Source organism: Coenobita brevimanus, chromosome 22, assembly GCF_032717465.1.
Source record: "Coenobita brevimanus isolate Jiangsu-jjx chromosome 22, ASM3271746v2, whole genome shotgun sequence".
Classification (NCBI taxonomy): domain Eukaryota; kingdom Metazoa; phylum Arthropoda; class Malacostraca; order Decapoda; family Coenobitidae; genus Coenobita; species Coenobita brevimanus.
Genome location: NC_136975.1, coordinates 10,605,930 through 10,624,188, shown reverse-complemented (window position 1 = coordinate 10,624,188; position 18,259 = coordinate 10,605,930). Strand labels below are relative to the sequence as shown.

General features: G+C 40.6%; 1 protein-coding gene across 1 annotated transcript in view; it reads left to right on the top strand.

The window, feature by feature from the left end:
* Positions 1 to 18,259, top strand: part of LOC145392421 (cell adhesion molecule Dscam2-like) — a 331,196-nt gene that overhangs the window by 205,632 nt on the left and 107,305 nt on the right. Inside the window, exons 15-19 of the mRNA XM_080266830.1 lie at positions 2,444 to 2,584; positions 2,931 to 3,101; positions 5,154 to 5,303; positions 12,400 to 12,530; positions 14,578 to 14,664. Of these exons, the coding sequence (XP_080122956.1) occupies positions 2,444 to 2,584; positions 2,931 to 3,101; positions 5,154 to 5,303; positions 12,400 to 12,530; positions 14,578 to 14,664 (680 nt within the window). The remainder of the gene's footprint in view (positions 1 to 2,443; positions 2,585 to 2,930; positions 3,102 to 5,153; positions 5,304 to 12,399; positions 12,531 to 14,577; positions 14,665 to 18,259) is intronic.

The following is an 18,259-nucleotide window of genomic DNA, read 5'->3' as shown; positions in this document are numbered from 1 at the left end:
TTCATACTGTACTCTACTGTATTTTCCATACTATACTTACCTCAGACACCTTATTTCACTCTTTTATGTCCCTTATTGGTGTGAGTATGTTGTGTCTTAGGTGCTATGCATGTGCAGTAGGGAGGTGTTTTTCTGAGTTAGGCTAGGTTAGGGTCCATAACTACCAGTCCAGGAGCCAGGGACTTGTAAGTACCCAGAATGTTTAATATTGTATGAACCTAATTCAAAAACCTCATTTTATGCATTTATTTCAGTCTTTTATGTCCCTTATTGGTGTGATTTGGGTCTTAAATAGGTGCTATGCATGTCCAGAGGGAGTTGTATAGGCTTTTTCTGAGTTAGGGTCCATAAGTACAAGTCCAGGAGACTGGTGCCCACAATCTGGACAGGACCACTATCCAGACATGCCTATGGCTCTATTACGTCGGATAGTGGAGGGATTACTTGTGTGTATATATATATATATATATATATATATGTATGTATGAATGAATGTATTATAGATAGAGTATGAAATCATTCATTTCTCAAAATGCCTAGTCAGTTCGAGAAATGAGTATTAATTGGGTTAGCTTAATTTTGGTTTGTTAATTCAGGTTATGCTTAGGTTAGACTTTGATAATGTAGGTTAAGTTTAGGTTTGATTAGGTTAAGTTAGGTTAGGTTAGATGAACACTACGTTATGTTACGCTGGTACATATAGGCTACCTATTTTACACTCGTTTCACGTACAGACCAGGCATATCATGGAATGACTAATTTCACACTCTGCCTGTAAAACACACACACACACACACACACACACACACACACACACATATATATCTATATATCTATATCTATCTATCTATATCTATCTATCTATCTATCTATCTATCTATATACCTAGGCTGCTTCCCCCATGGAAGGGGAGGTAGCCGAGACAGGACAACACACTCCCAATTTACTCATCCATTCAAACACAGTCATTCGCATCTTAGCCCCAAAGGGGAGAAGGGACAGATCCTCACCGCACCACACCACACATGGGTCAACTGCGCAGTGCTATCAGTGACATCCGCAGCAGGGCCCGACAGCAGAGCTGGTTTACCCATGCCACATCATAATAGACCCATCCCCTTACTCACACCTGACCTGACTAGCTAATCAGACCAAATGCGGGAGAATATCCCCTCAGGGCTGCATCATCATTTATTCATTCACAATTTCTCTCCATTTATTTCTGTCATGCACAGCCACTCTTCCTTGATCAACAGACCTCCCTCTCGCATCCAGCGCTCTCTTCACACTGTCCATCCATCCTATTCGTGGTCTCCCTCTCAGCCTTACACCTCTCACATCAGATCTAGTTATCTTTTTCACCAATCGCTCATTCTTCATTCTCTCCATATGCCCAAACCATCGCAACACCCTCTGCTCAACTCTACCAGCCATCTCCCAAACAACTCCAGTTCTCCTTCGCACTTCATCATTTCGCACTCGATCCATACGCGTCACTCCACACATACTCCTCAGACACCTCATCTCCATCACATTCAAACTTTTCCTCTCTGCTACACACATATTCCATGTTTCAGCCCCATATAACGCAGTCGGTACAACAAAAACCCTCATACAGCCGTCTCTTTATATCCATTCTAAGCGAAATATATATATATAATTTCATCTCTCATCTCATCAACCGTTTGAGTGTCCACAACAGGACCGGCCTATCCCTACCGAAGTGGGGACGATACAGCCAATGTATCTCTACCAAGAGGCTTTGGCTGTCTGGTAGAGATTGTATGTAGGGGGAGAAGTGCTTGTAAGTGTAACTGTTGTGTTGGAGTGGCTTTGGATGTGTGTGTAGTCTGTGAACCAAGTGTAATCGGCCCGCTCAAGCCGACTGGGTGCAAGCATACTTTTAGTATGTGACACTGGTTCAACCACAATACCCCTTGTGTCCGCCAATACAGTACATGGCCAGAAGAACGCTCCCAAAGTTTACAGCATTACCCTGGCGGGGCGCGAACCCTCGTTCTTCCATGTACGAAAGCGCACACTTTACTGCTGTACCACAGAGGCTCCATATTTATATATATATGGTGTTTTACTGGGAAATTAAGGCACTCCAGTCGGATTGAGCCGGGGAAGGTTTATATCCAAGGGATGGTTGGGGTTTATTGCCCACGTAATGCCACTCAGCGATGAGTGAGGCTGGTCACTCTCATCTTAAATGTCAGGACCAACTTGCCTAGCCCTGGGCCCATACGCTCCTCATGGGGCAACATACGATTGGATGATGAATGAATGAATGAATGAATATCTATCTATCTTTCTATCTATCTACATACTCACATACATACATCCATGCATACATACATACATATAGATAGATAGATGTTTATACTGCATATATGTTTACCTGTCACTCCACCCTAGTTGTCTCTCACATCACCTACAGATGGTAGTGAAAGTATGGGGCAATATGAAGTGCGTAACCTGATACCCGGCTCCCTGTACGAGGTGGCTGTCAGGGCCTTCAACAGGGCTGGGCAGGGACCTCTATCGTCTCCCAGGATCGTTGAATCCACTGGACATGATGGTAGGTGGATGAAGATAGGTAGGGGGGGGGGTGAAGATATATACATACGCGGCAGTAAGTGGAGGTAGATAGACAGCACAAATTAAGTAGCAGAACATATAAGGGGATGATGGTATGGAGAGGATGAAAGATAGTAGTACGACTATATATAAAGGCATACTAATAGGTGGCTGGGGATAATGAGGGCATGGTTAATGATGACCGAGGATAGCTGACAAGGAATAACCAGTTGTTGATGAGATACAAGCTGGAATGAAGATTAATAAATAATAATATGAAGGAGACTAGGGATTATTCTCACAATGAGTGGATAAACTGTCCCTTCCTCTCTTTCTCACTCTCTCAGCACCTGCCTGCCCAGCTTCGGGAGTGTCGTGTCGAGGAAAAGGTCGTGGCAGTGTGCGGGTGTGGTGGTCCCCTCCTCCCCTACACTGTGTCAACGCTCCTGTCAGTGGCTACACCGTCGTTGTCACACCCACCTCACACACCCACCATGACACCACTTCCACATATACAAGTAAGAGGGTCACTCACCACACACACCTGCTACACCTATGCTAAACCTGAGTTAGTTTGCTTAATATTACCACTGCACGCAAACCCAACATTGCTACACCACTTCATGCACTCAGACAAACAAGAATTAGTGTGCCACACCACCATCACACAGGCAAACACCAACCATTGCCACACCAAACATTGGTAAGGGTGCCACACATCCACCACCGGATACCCACATTCATCACTAGAAGATAAGCCACACGACCTCGCTATTAAGAACACAAGAGATCGTCAGACCATCACTACCACAGTATCATCATCACATACCTCGCTCACATAATCGTTACCAAACACGCTTGTACAAATATCCTAACTGCATTCTGTAGTGCGAAGAATGTACATAGGTTGCTACTGGGACTGTTGGTGAGATGAGGGTATGTATGGGTGGCCAACATGGTTTGGACATGTAGATATAATCATTATCATCAACGTCATGGCACGAGACAAACGTCTTGGGACACATAGCCTCGCAAACCCCCCGACTACACTCACGTGGGTTTCTTCGTGCAACTCTCCACGCAACAACTCTTCTCCCTCTAAGTATCTTTCGACATGAATGATAACCTTCTCCAGCAAAGAGTTCCGTGGCCTTCTCCTTGGTCTCCTCCACTCTGGGTTAACTCACTCATAGACCATCCTGTGGCCAGGGTCGGCCTCAGTAAAGCGAGCCTCGTTCCCATACAACAGGAGTTGACGCTGATGTAATGTGTGGGTAATGGGTGCAGTCGCACGTTGCGTACCCGGTCGTATCAGCGATATCTCATGATCCTGCAAGGACACTCAGTACCAAAGGACCCAGATTACCTCTTCAAATTACTGGTAAGTGTCCATGTCTCACGCCCAAAAGAGTAAGACTGAGAGCACCAATGCCTTGACGATACGAATTTTCGTCATTCTGCACAAATAACTGCAACGCCAAAAACCCGAAATGAGTGAATTCATAAGCCCCTAGGTCAGACAGATGCGACGAGAAATCTCATCATTTGACCTACCACTATTAATTACCACATTACCACGATAAGTGACTCCCTACAAAAAATTTCATGTTCTCATCACATGCTTGAACAGACTGAACTGCTTCATCCAACAAGCCAACAAAAGCCTGGACCTTGGCCTTAGTCCAAGAGCCCTTTAATCCCAGTGGCTTTGCATTCTCATGAAATTCCTCGAGGGCACTCAGTTATATCTGCAACGATTCCTCCACGATATCAGCATCATCTGCAAATTCAAGGTTAGTAACCCTGATAATTGCCCATTGATATTCCACAGTGACTTCGACTTAGATCGGCCAAATACCCAATCAGTGCACGTGTTGAAAAACATGGGAGCAAGGACACATCCCTGTCTTACTGCAGTACTTACTGTAAAAAAGTCGGATGTTCCTCCTCTCCACCTGACAGCACTCTCCATGTTTGAATACAGGCAAGCATTCAGTTGGATTATCCTTGTGGGGACCCCACGGAGTCTCAAGAGTTCCTATAGTACCTCCCGATTTACTGAGTCTTCTTCTTGATATCCAAATAGGCTGCAAGCAGACTTTGTGAAACTCTTGAGTGTGAGTACGAATTGCTCAGACTTCTGAAACCTTAGCAAATGGTCCCGGATGTGCATCAGCAGAATGTGGGCAAGAATGCATGAGATTAAGTAGGTAAAACAATATATCGCCATGAATATGGAAAGGAAGATCTTTGCAGCCGAAACCAGAAAAATTGGAAGTTCCGAAGAATGGACCTCATGTTATGAGATTTGAAATGAATAATGTAAGAGACAATACAGCTTGAACAGTGGCGATCAGGTGAACTAGGTTCTTCCATGCTAGAATGGAACTCTACCTTGCAGAATGTATGCATGTATATGTGCAAGTAATTATTTGTTAACCTTCTCAGAAGGTGTAGAATCCTGGTTATCATAATTTTGCTTCTGCCATAATAAGATTTTGTTCATTTCTGAGATGGTTTCCCAGTTTTTAATGTTAAGATTTTTGTACTTAACTTGCAACTTATTTCAGATAATGTATGGCAGGTGAATACAACTAACCTAGAAAAGAACCTGAACTCCCTGCCTTCTGCCACCAACATGAGTGTGTCGGTGAGAGCCTATAATGACGTAGGTCCCAGTGCTTCAACCATGCCTGTTTTCTGCCAGACTGAGGACGACGGTAGGGATCTCTGGTTAACCGCTTTGGTTTAGTGATTGTTGTTATCTTTATACGATTCTATTTAGCTTTGCGAGCCCATTTATAGTAACAGGCTTGTTATAAGTCTCCATTAAGTCACTGTAGTCTGTCTCCTTAAGCTAATGGAAAGCACCAAGAATAAAATAGAAAATGCATTTTCGGACTGAAAACGTTAAGTTCATTTGTATTATAATGCGTTTCTTATTTTGCTCATCGTACAACCAGATGATTACATTCAGTTTCACAGATACTTCGCTGTCAAGTGGGTGAGAAGTTCTTATCCCTTTGGGTGCATGAGAGCCTTAGCTAATATAAATAAAACTGTCTAGCAAAAACCAGCATGAAATAAAAGAAGTTAATAACATGGTGAAACGATTATCTCGAGTTAAGTGATTCTTTTATGCTTGCTATTGTCAGACAATTTTATTCAGCCTAAAGATATGTATTGTAATAACGAATTAGGGATCTACTGTTGTTAACCTGTCCATTTCTCAGGGTCATCTCTGAACTCATTAAAATCGTCAAGCAATAGTACGAATTAAAGAGTAATAATGTCCTGGAAGTGAAAGGGCTTCAATTTTCTCACTGTGCACTCTTTACTTTACAGTTGGAAATATTAATGAAATGCTGTGCCATATGCCTAATTTTATAACTGTATTATGCACGAGAGATGAGGAATTCTGTGGGACTGGTTACAACATTCTAATAGCCAACAAGTCAGAGTAGAAGAAGAGGGAAAAGACCGTTGTTTTGCAGTGGACTGACTGAGGCTGCTGCCGATTATATTATTTACAACCAAAACATTATTTTCTTTTATTCTGATTGTCTCCATATGCTTATGTTCAGTTTATGAAAAGCATTTTGATGTGGAGAGGTAGCATTCATTACTCATTAACCCTAATATATGTAGAGATCGTTCCTAACCTAAACAGACTATCAGGAAGCAGCAACAAAAATAACAAAAAAGCTTCTCCATAGTAAATTGGTTATGGTAACAAACAGCTATCTCCAGCGTCACTGTCCTTTACATTTTAAAGCATAGTATGAAGAACTCTGAAATACTATACAGTTTTTCTTATTTCGTCCTTCTCCTCATCATCATCATAATTATCATCATAATCATTGTTTCCATTCTATTTCTCTCCCGGGAGATAGGGGTGAAGTAGGTTCTAGATATGGGGAGAGGAACTACAAAAGATATATATATATATATATATATATATATATATATATATATATATATATATATATATATATATATATATATACAGGCGCAGAATCCCACTGCTACCTAGTGCGTCCCCGGGTGGCGGATAGTGGTACCGTCTTAGACGGCACGGACCATGGGTCCCCCTATAGATATACAGTACAGTATAGGGCTCCACCAAATATAATGAATAAGGTGGCACAAAAATTACATCTCGTCAGAAACTATGTGGCAGGAAGGTGAGATTATTTGCCACAATCCTCCCAACCAAACATGAGTTCTATTGCAAATTCTTTGACGGGCGGTCCTGTTGGATCATCATCTACTGAAGATCCAACCGCACTGCCTCCTGTGCTTACGGGAAGTGTGCCACAGAAAGTGAGTAGGCACTGTGGTGGCAAGTTACAGAGTGGGATATTAAACAATCTGAAATCCATGAAGATCTATGCATTCAACGTGAGAAGCCTTGCAGAAGATTACAAACTTGATAACTTAATGACTGAACTGGATAACATTAGTTGGGATGTTGTAGGTCTGAGTGAGACCCACAGAAAAGAAGAAAAAGTATTTCAGCTCAAAGACAGCAACCACCTATTTTACTACAGAGGAGGGCAAAATGAAAGAGTAGTGTAGAATTTCTAATTAACAGAAATCATGCAGACAACATTGTTAAATTCAGCAGTGTATCTGACAGAGCAGCAGTTGTTGTCATTAGACTGTGCAAAAAAATATGCCCTGAAAGTAATACAAGCATATGTGCCAATTTCTCAAAGCTCAGATGAAGAAATAGAAACATTCTATGACGACATCTCCCAGATTATGGAAGAAGAAAAGTCAACATACTGTATACTATACTCATGGGAGACTTCAATGCAAAAGTTGGAAAATCAAGAAATGGAGACGCATGTATGGGAAAATTTGGAGTGGTAGAAAGGAACGAAAGAGGAGAAATGCTGTTAAACTTTGCTGAAATGTATAACATGAGAATAATGAACACATTCTTTCACAAAAGAATAGGGAGAAAGAGGACCAGGAGAAGCCCAAATGGAGAAACAAAGAATGAAATCGACTTCATTACAGCAGATAAGGATATCACGACCACAAATGTCACAGTTATCAACAAAATAAATATAGGAAGTGACAATAGAATGGTGGGTTGCACAACCAGATTCAATTTCAGAAGTGAAGAAAGAAAGATGATGAAAGACAAAAAGGTATGCCCAATACAATAAAAGTAAACGAAAACAAAGCTGCCTTTCATTTGGAAATAAGGAACAGATTTCAGGCTCTAAATAATGCTGAATGTGACACTGATGCACTGAATGACCGACTACAAAAGCGCTAAGAGAATCAGCAGAGGTAGTAGGAAAATCTAATTCAACCAAAGCCAAGTAGTACTCATAAAAGACACTCGAGCTTATGAAAAAAAGAAATGAAATGAAAGTAAAAACAAAGAAAGATGAAACAGAACAAGCAGAATTAAATAAGCTTATCAGCAAAGGACAAAGAGAAAAAAAGAATGAGAAACATGGATCAGATCAAAGAAACCATCAAAAAAGGAAAATGTCTGAAACAGGTCCGAAGTAAAATGGCACTAAGAAAGCAACAAAATACATCACTGAAAGACAAAAACGAAGTCATTAAATACAGAGATAAGATGGTGAAGAGAATTGAAGAATTTTACAAAGCACTATATGCATCAAAGACCGTAGTAACAATAGCTAACTTTTCAGTTGACAGAAGTGAAATACCTGAGGTAACGCCAGACGAAGTAAATATTTCTCTTAAAAATATGAAAAGAGGGAAGACTCCGAGAGAAGATGGAATAGCAGCAGATCTATTGTTGGATGCAGGAGTAGAAGTACAAGATAGGCTTGCTCACTTATTTACTCAATGCATAAAAACGAAGAAAATTCCCAAAATATGATGTAATGCAAGAGTTATTTTACTTTACATAAATGGTGACTCAAAGATCTTAGTAACTATCGACCCATTAGCTTATTATCAGTCATTTACAAACTCTTCACTAAAGTCCTTACAAACAAAATAACAACAAATCTGGAGGAAAATCAACCTCGTGAACAGGCAGGATTCCGAGCGAGTATTCAACTACTGATCATCTACACACAGTGATACAGCTAACTGAGAAAACTACTGAATATAATAAACCACTGTGCTTAGGTTTTGTTTATTACGAAAAGGCTTTTGATTCAGCGGAGCACATAGCAACTGTAAATTCATTGCGAGAACAAGGAGTGACTGAGATCACTGTAAAACTTCTCGAAAACATTATAAAGAGGGAACTGCTACAGTTAATTTAGATAAGGACTCGGAAAAAAAATAAGACAGAGAAGGGCTTGCGTCAGAGCGATACAATTTCACCAAAATTATTTACAGCACGCCTAGAAAGTATTTTCAGAAAGCTAGACTGGGAAAACAAAGAAGTGAACATAGATGGAGAAAAGCTAAACCATTTAAGATTTGCAGATGACATTGTTCTAATCTCAGAAACAACAGAGGCATTGCAAGAAATGTTAAATGACCCGAACAGAAAAAGTCTCAAAGCAGGGATAAAGATGAACCGGAGTAAAAGTAATGTTTAATCCACAAACGCCAAAGAGCGTCATCAGAATAAGCGGAGAAAATCTTGAAGAAGTTGAGGAGTACAATTACTTGGGACAAATACTAAAATTAACGAAAGATAATGATAGCGAAATAAAATGACGCATTACAATTGGATGGAAAGCTATCGGTAAACATAGAGACATTACGAAAAGTAGCTTGCCAGTTTGTATGAAACGAAAAGTATATAACGAATGTATAATTCCAGCTATGATGTATGGTTGTGAGACCTGAAAACTGACAAAATCGATGGGAAATAAATTAATCCGTTCTCAAAGAGCAATGGAATTGTCAGTGTTGGGAATATGTTTAATAAACATGAAGAGATCAACTTAGGTGAGAGAGCAGACTAAAGTCAAAGATATTATAGAAGTTATAAAAGAACAGAAATGGAGGTGGGCAGGCCACGTAGCAATAATAGGGGATAACTGATGGAGCAACAGGTTGACTGGACACCAAAAAGTTTTAAGCGTAGCAGGAAAAGGCCAGACAGGAGATGGAGAGATGAGGTAAAGCAATTTGCAGGGAAAACGTGGCAAAGACTGGCTCAGTCAAGGAATTCGTGGAGAAGGTTGGGGGAGGCCTTTGCTCAGCAGTGGACTTGTAATGGATCATGATAATGTTTTATATATATATATATATATATATATATATATATATATATATATATATATATATATATATATATATATATATATATATATATATATATATATATATATATATATATATATATATATATATATATATATATATATATATATATATATATATATATATATATATATATATATATATATATATATATATGTGTGTGTGTGTGTGTGTGTGTGTGTGTGTGTGTGTGTGTGTGTGTGTGTGTGTGTGTGTGTGTATCAAACAGTATTCCATGTAGTAAGTGCGCCACATTTACTCACGAATCATTCAGGCTTTCAAAATCCTGGATTTACCTCAATAACTAAATCATTTACTACACCATTGATTGAATCAGAATAGTATGTATGAACTCAATATTATATTATTCAGTTTATCAGAACATGTGAAGAGATACTGCGTTGGTTTGCATTTATTCAACCTGAGAGTGACGATTCTTTAATACTTATAGAGTGGCTGTACAGTCGCAGTCAGTTGTTCCTGTCTATTTTGTGATACTGCAGTATGTCAAATCGTAATCATATCAAGTTGAACTCGACCAAAATCCCTGAGATATAAAGGAATTACTGGCAGATACTGTACCGTAGGTTTACGGATACTCGAGGTGCTAAGAGAAAACCATTCAGGTTGTATGTAATTAATAACTTCTGCCATGCAAATTACCCCATATGAGTCAACTCCGGAGCATGTGACCTACCTCGTATAAGACGGAGTTTTATCACGGAATTTCTCGTAGGAGCAGCGCCACGCAGTTGTTTTGGGATATTAGGCTTCCTCTCATCTCTCATCCTCACACCATAGGTTAAGTCCCAAAACAAAAGAATAGTAGATACTGTGAAAGAAATCCATGTAAATCGTGATACACTTACCATAACGTTAGCATCCAAAGAGGGCTTAAACCTTTCTAGAAACACTGTACTTTGATAACAAAATCGAATGCAATGCAGGCAGGGGCTGAGGGGAGAGAGGAGAAGATGAAATAAAATACTGAAAGTACCACGTCACGTTCAAGTTATGACTTATCGGACTAACTGGCAGGTCACTGAGGCTCTGACGCGAGTGACTCCCGTTCTTATAGTTGGTTTCCCGTCAAATGGGTAATTCCGAACATAAGTACTCCTTAACTATGGTGAGCTGAACAAAAAATATTTCATGGGTGTGTAATACCATTTCCAAGACGATGATGTACATATGAAGCCATTTTGCCTTACTCACTAAAGTGGCCATATTACTGCATGACATACAGTACAGCTGCCATACGTCCGTATATTCCTGGACATATCCTCCTTTTTTATCCCTTTATTTCCTTCCCGGAGGAATATCTAAATATTTGAAATTGTTCGGGATATCGGACATTTCTACATTTCACCAGAATTTTCCATGCGAAACTTGCATCACGGTAGAATAGACATAGGAAAAAAGATATTTAATCTTGAGAGAAACACTGATACTTCCATGTTACTTCAATTCCGGTCTTATAACTCGCGGTATGGTTCATTTATGGTCGTGAACAGGTACCATATTGTCACCCTCCCTGGCTCCACATCAGTAATATTTGAAGAATTAAACCAGTAACTGATTCCACAAGAAATTCAGGTGTTAACTAAGACAATATGAAACAGCAGAACACAACAGTACAATGGAAAAACGTTGGTATTTATTGCTTCAACTTCCTGCCTCTCATTCCTTTGTAAAGCGTCCTCCATTTTGGATGTTCAGATATGATAACCTGAGTATCACACATGTTTTACAGCCCCAGTTTCGCATTCCACGTGTACTTTCCTTCCTACACAGCATTTTCCTTTCATCCATGTCTACCTTTCCTGCATTACCTCTCATTAACATCCTGTCTTTTGCATTTCCTTAATTTATATACCTACTTTCTCTGTATTCCCTTGTCAACAGCATTATAAGCGTTTCCATTTTTAACCATCTCTCTCTCTCTCTCTCTCTCTCTCTCTCTGTCTCTCTCTCTCTCTCTCTCTCTCTCTCTCTCTCTCTCTCTCTCTCTCTCTCTCTCTCTCTCTCTGTCTCTCTCTCTCAGCAATCATTTTTACTTTCATTCTCTGCATTTTTCTTTTTACAAACTTTCTCTGTGTATCTGTTTCTAATCTTTCTCTGCATCCCTCTATCTACTCGTATTTTTTACTTACTTCTACTACATCTACTTTTCCTATCTACTTTCTCTGATTTTCCCCTTTTAACCCACTTTCTTAGCCTTTTCCTTTTATATATTCTTCCTTGACCCAAAAGGGGAGCCTACACGTGGTGATGCTGTATATTCTGGGTAGAACAGCTGCGGCAACAACCCTGGAGTCAAACCACCACGTATATTCCTGCATCATGGCCTGGTAAGGACCTTGAGTCGACTCTAGAGAGGTGTTGTCTACCACAAGGGGGTACTGAATCCCTACATGGAATATGTATTGTGCTGTAACTGTAGGGCAGCCTTACAGAAACTTGCATACCTTCCGTCGACGGGTCAGCCTTGCCAGACCAAGATTAAGCAACGACAGCATCCAAATTTCTCTGCATTTTTGGTTCCCCCAAACAACCTCCCCCTGACCGAATCTTTCCTTCCCTCTCACTCCACAGTGCCCGGGCCACCCCGTCACCTGCGAGCGGTGGTGACGGGCAAGAACAGCCTACTAGTGACCTGGCTACCACCAGACCCTCTTACAGGCAGCATTATACACTATACACTCTACTCTGCCAAGGATAATAAGGTCAGTCATATGAATATTGTGGAAGTTATTACAGACATGATGAAATTGTGCTCATTATGGAGATAAATAGTTTCAACCTGACTTGGGTTCTCTTCATGTTGTGTAAAAAGTGTGGTATCTGTACCGTATGCACAGTATCAGTATCTGGGTGAAACTTCTTCCATTTCAACTTTAACGGCACTATGAAATTAGCATGCACAGGTAACTGTACTTCTTTTGCTCACTATGTATACATAAATATACGAGTATATATATACTGTATATATATATATATATATATATATATATATATATATATATATATATATATATATATATATATATACACACACATACACACACATAGAGAGAAGGAGAGAGAGAGAGAGAGAGAGAGAGAGAGAGAGAGAGAGAGAGAGAGAGAGAGAGATTGATAGAAAGATAGATACAGATAGACAAATGGATATAGATTGATATATATGTATTTATGTTCTTACCTAATTGTTCTTACCTAATTGTATCTTTACAGGAATGAGTCAAGCTCGTACTGTCCCGTGTCTTAAACCATATTTATCGTACATATCCTTAAATTTGTGAATTGTTTTGGCACACACTATTTCATTCGGTAGTGCATTCCATTGATCAATTGCTCTGTTTGGGAAATTGAATTTCCTTACGTCTTTATCACCTCTCTTCTTATGCAGTTTTTTGCAGTGTCCTCTTGCTGATGCTTCTCCATATGTTAAGTATTCATTTATGTCTATTTTCTCCTTCCCTGATATGCACTTATATAGCGTTATCATATCACCTCTTTTCCTTCGCTCCTGTAGTGTTGGGTGATTCAGTTTATTTAGTCTTTCTTCGTAGCTTAGGTCCCTTAAGCTTGGTATCCATCTTGTAGCGGCCCTTTGAACTTTTTCAATCATGTCTATGTGCTTTTTGAGATGAGGACTCCAGACTACTGATGCATATTCCAGGGTTGGTCTAATGAATGATGTTATTATCCTTCTTAGCATGTCTTCATTTACGTATGTGAATGCTTTTCTCATATTTGCAAGCAGTGTATACATGTTCCGTACTTTCTCGCTGATGTGGTCAGCCGGAGATAGTCTTTTATTGATAATCACACCTAGGTCTTTCTCTCTTTCTGATGTGTATAGGGTTTTATTTCCTAACTTATAATCCCAATCAGGTCTTTTTCCACTTTTACTAAACTTGATTACATGACACTTGTCCACATTGAATTCCATTTGCCATGGACTACTCCATTCATGAAGTTTATTTAATTCTTCTTGTAGCTCTTTACAAGAGTCTGTGTTAGTAATTCTCCTTTGTATTTTTGCATCATCTGCAAACATATTCAGATAGCTCTCATTTCCAGTGTTACTGTTTATATGTGTGTGTGTGTGTGTGTGTGTGTGTGTGTGTGTGTGTGTGTGTGTGTGTGTGTGTGTGTGTGTGTGTGTGTGTGTGTGTGTGTGTGTGTGTGTGTGTGTGTGTGTGTGTGTGTGTGTGTGTGTGTGTGTGTGTAAAATAATATCCTTACATGTATAGTAAATAGATATGCCAGTTTCTTTTTATCAAGCTGACTGCTCGAACACTTTGACTGTATGACCGTATTCTGAACACATTATTACAGCTGCATTCAGTGTTTTTTGCATGAAATCTGATCTTCCGTTTATTGTTAATTCTCAGTGTATGTGACAGTTCCCCTGGACCATTGTGGAATCTCTCTCTGTCTCTCTAGCTTTCTTTTTTCATAACAATTACTCTGCTGCCTATTTGAAGAAAGAAATGTAGTAGTAAAGAGAAACATTTGAGAAATACAGTGAGTCATTGTTGTAAGTCGGATTGTTATTCCAGAATTTCGCATTTCCCACAAATGGTTTCGTAAATAAGGAGAAACTGGGAAATCATCTTTGCAGTGCAGCTGTGTAGGTTTCAAAGCAGGAAAACAAGGCATAAGAACAAGGATATGCAATGATGACGTTTCCTACAAGCAACACACCTGCTAAACAAGTATCTTGACTCAAAAAGTCCTTGTCACTAATTTATCATGGCCTTACAGGTGGCAGTAGCGGATGTGGTGGGGACGGCCGGCTCGGAGACAACGTGGCGGGAGCTGAAGGGCCTTACACCATCCTCCAGGATACAGGTGAATACCACAGAAGACCAGGTACTGCAAAATAAGAAAATATTAAAGTTATACTTATTAATCATACTTACAGACAATCTGTTAATGTGAATTTAATAATATGACACATAAACATCATTAACATTGCCTATAATATACTGTAGTGGTAGTATCAGTCTTTAGATCTGCATGAAAGAAATCTATCTATCTATCTATCTATTGCCAGACGCCTCAATCCCGTTTGGGGTGGCCACAAACAAATCGCCTCCAAGTCGCCCTGTCCCCCGCCATTTCACTGCCCTGCTCCCAACTCACACCCCCCTCTCTCATATACCTCTCCACCCCATCCCTCCATCTCATCCTCGGCCTCCCCCTCCCTCTTCCCCCCTCCACCTCACTCACATACACTCTCTTCGTCAGTCTTTCACCCTCCATCCTCTCCACATGGCCAAACCACCTCAGTGTGTTCCTCATAACGCTTCCTATCACATCCACATCCACACCACAACACTCCTTTATATCCTCATTCGTCAGCCTGTCTCTCCATGTGACTCCACAGGCTCCTCTTAAATAACTCATTTCCACGGCTCTCACTCTTGACTTGTGTCCTTCCAACAACGTCCAAGCTTCACTTCCGTACGTTAGAGTTGGTATCACAATACTGTCATGTAGTAACTTTTTCACTTCCATGCTCACTTCCCTGTTTCTTATCACTGCTTTCAAAGAACCAGCAACCTTTTTTCCCTGCTGTACCCTTTCAAGCACTTCACCCTCCAAACCTCCATCCCTACTCATCACACTACCCAAGTACTTAAACGTACTCACATTTTCCAATTCCTCACCATCCAACCTCGCTGTACATTCACTAACTTCACCTCTCTCAAAGACCATCACTTTACTCTTCCCTACATTCACCTTTAGATTCCGTTTCTTACACACTCTCTCAAACTCATCCACCAAGCCTTGCAGCTCCCCTTCGTCTTCACTCAACAACACAGTATCATCTGCAAACAACAGTACAGGGAGTTTCCAAACACTATCCTCTCTCACCAGGGCCACTCCAACATCCACTACCCTACCTTGTACCTCTTTTATTACCCCATCCATGTACAGATTGAACAACCATGGAGACATGACACATCCCTGTTTCAAACCAACTTTCAAAGAGAAAAATTCACTTAGTTCACCATCCACAAGCACTGCAGCCTTCGCACCATCGTACATACTCTTCACAGCATTCAATAACTTCCCATCTACTCCATATATTCTTAACACTTTCCACAATCCTTGTCTATCCACCCTGTCATATGCTTTCTCCAAATCCATGAAAGCCGCATACAACTTCTTTCCCTTCTCTAGAAACTTTTCCACTAAAGATCTAAGAATGAATATCTGATCTACACAACCTCTTCCTTTCCTAAAGCCTTCCTGTTCTTCTCCAACTAATTCCTTTGTTCTTTCTCTAACTCTGTCTATAAGTATCCTACCATACACTTTTCCTATTATACTAAGAAGACAAATGCCCCTATGATTACCACACACTTCTTTTTCCCCTTTTCCTTTGTACAAGGGAATAATTATACCTGACTTCCAATCCTCCGGGACTCTACCTTCCTCCCAGGCCAATCTGCACATCTTCCACATCCCTTCTACTACTATCTCTCCCCCATGCTTCAGCATTTCACCACACACTTCATCAATTCCTGGGGCTTTCCCCGATTTAACTATCTTCATTGATTCCACAACTTCTATCCTACTGATTTCTTCCTGTCTTCTCACCTCCCTCCTTCTCCCAGCCATTCCCCAGCCACTTATACTCGCATTACTTCCATCCTCTACGTTCAACAATTCCTTAAAGTGTTCTCTCCATCTGCTCACTTTTTCTCCCTTTTCCACTAGTAATCTACCATTTTTATCTTTCACTCCCCTGCTATCTTCACTTCCACCCTGTCTTACTCTTTTCACTTCTCTCCAGAACATTTTCTTACAGTCCCTCCACTTTACACTCAAATTCCTTCCAAATTCCTCATCCACTCTCTTCTTACTCTCTCTTACTAATCTTTTCACCTCTCTCTTTCTTTCCACATATAACTCCCTCTTCCGCCTCTCAACATCTTCCATGCCCCTATTTCTCATCCAATCATTGTATGCTTTCTTCTTTTGTGCCACAGCCTGTTTCACCTCTTCAGTCCACCACGCTGTTCCTTGCACCCCCCTCCGTCTTCTCTTCCTTCCACACACCACATCACATGCTGCACATATTTCTTCTGTAAATATCTTACACACACCTTCCACGTCTCCCATCTGCTCCAATTCATATTTGCCCAATCGTTCCTCCACTTCTCTCGTATACTCTGCCTTTTTCTCATCCTCTTGTAATCTTTCCACTCTCCTTGCAACTACTCCTTCCTCTCGTCTTTCCCTGCTTCTATTCCTCCATCTTACTTGCATTCTAATTCTGGCCACCACCAAGTAGTGGTCAGAAAGTCCACTCCCCCAACCTCTATACACTCTTGCATCCTTTACACATCTTCGCATCCTTTCATCCACACACACATAATCAATCATTGCCTTCCTTTCATTCAGTTCACCACCCACCCTTCCCATCACTCGCCATGTATACCTGTGGATCATTTTATGCCTGAAGAGGGTTTTGGCTATCACCAACCCCCTCCCAGCACAAATATCCACTAACGCACTCCCATTCTCATCTATCTCAGCAGGCACACCCCACTCACCAACTATTCCATCCACCTTCACATTCCCAACTTTACCATTCATATCACCATTCAAAAACACTCTCTCATTCCTTCCAAACTTTTCCATGCACACTTCCACATTTGTCCAGAACTCTTCTCTCACTCTTCTAGCACGATCTTGCGTTGGTGCATACACACACACAATCGCCCACATTTGTATTCCAACTTTCAGCTTTACCCACACAATCCTTGACCCAATTGATCCATACTGTCTTATGCTCCTATTCCATCTTTTACTCACAACTATACATACTCCTTCCCTTGCCCTCTCATTCTCACCTACTCCTGCACATATACCCCATCCATACTCCCATTCTCTTACACTTTCTCCTCACCATTTTGTTTCAGTTATTCCACATACATCCACTTTCGCACCCTCAAGCACCTGGACAATCTCTCTCTCTTTCACCTCATCATTCACTCCTCTTACATTCCATGTACTCATTTCCAAGTTCTTTGTCCGGTCCTTGGTCGTCATCGTTTGGTCAGTCTTTGTCCGAGGCTTCTTGTTTGTTTTTTTAGTTAGTTGTTTTCCGGGGAGGGGCACTAACCCTCCGCCAACCCTTTTAGTCGCCTTTTACGACAAGCAGGGATACTGGGGGAGTATTCTTGAAAACCCCCCTACCCCCAGGGGGGTAAATTAGCTTGATATACCGGTAAGAAAAAAAAAAAGGCACTTAAAATAAGTGGATGCAGATGATTCGTGCATTCTGCTGCACTACAAGAGTTGCATAAAAAATGCATTCTGGGATTATCAGAAAGAGAATTTAAGGCCAAGTCATGCTGAATGGCACCTCTACCAAATTATTATCACTGTGAGCGTAACAGTCATTGTATATCCTACATATTATTTCTGG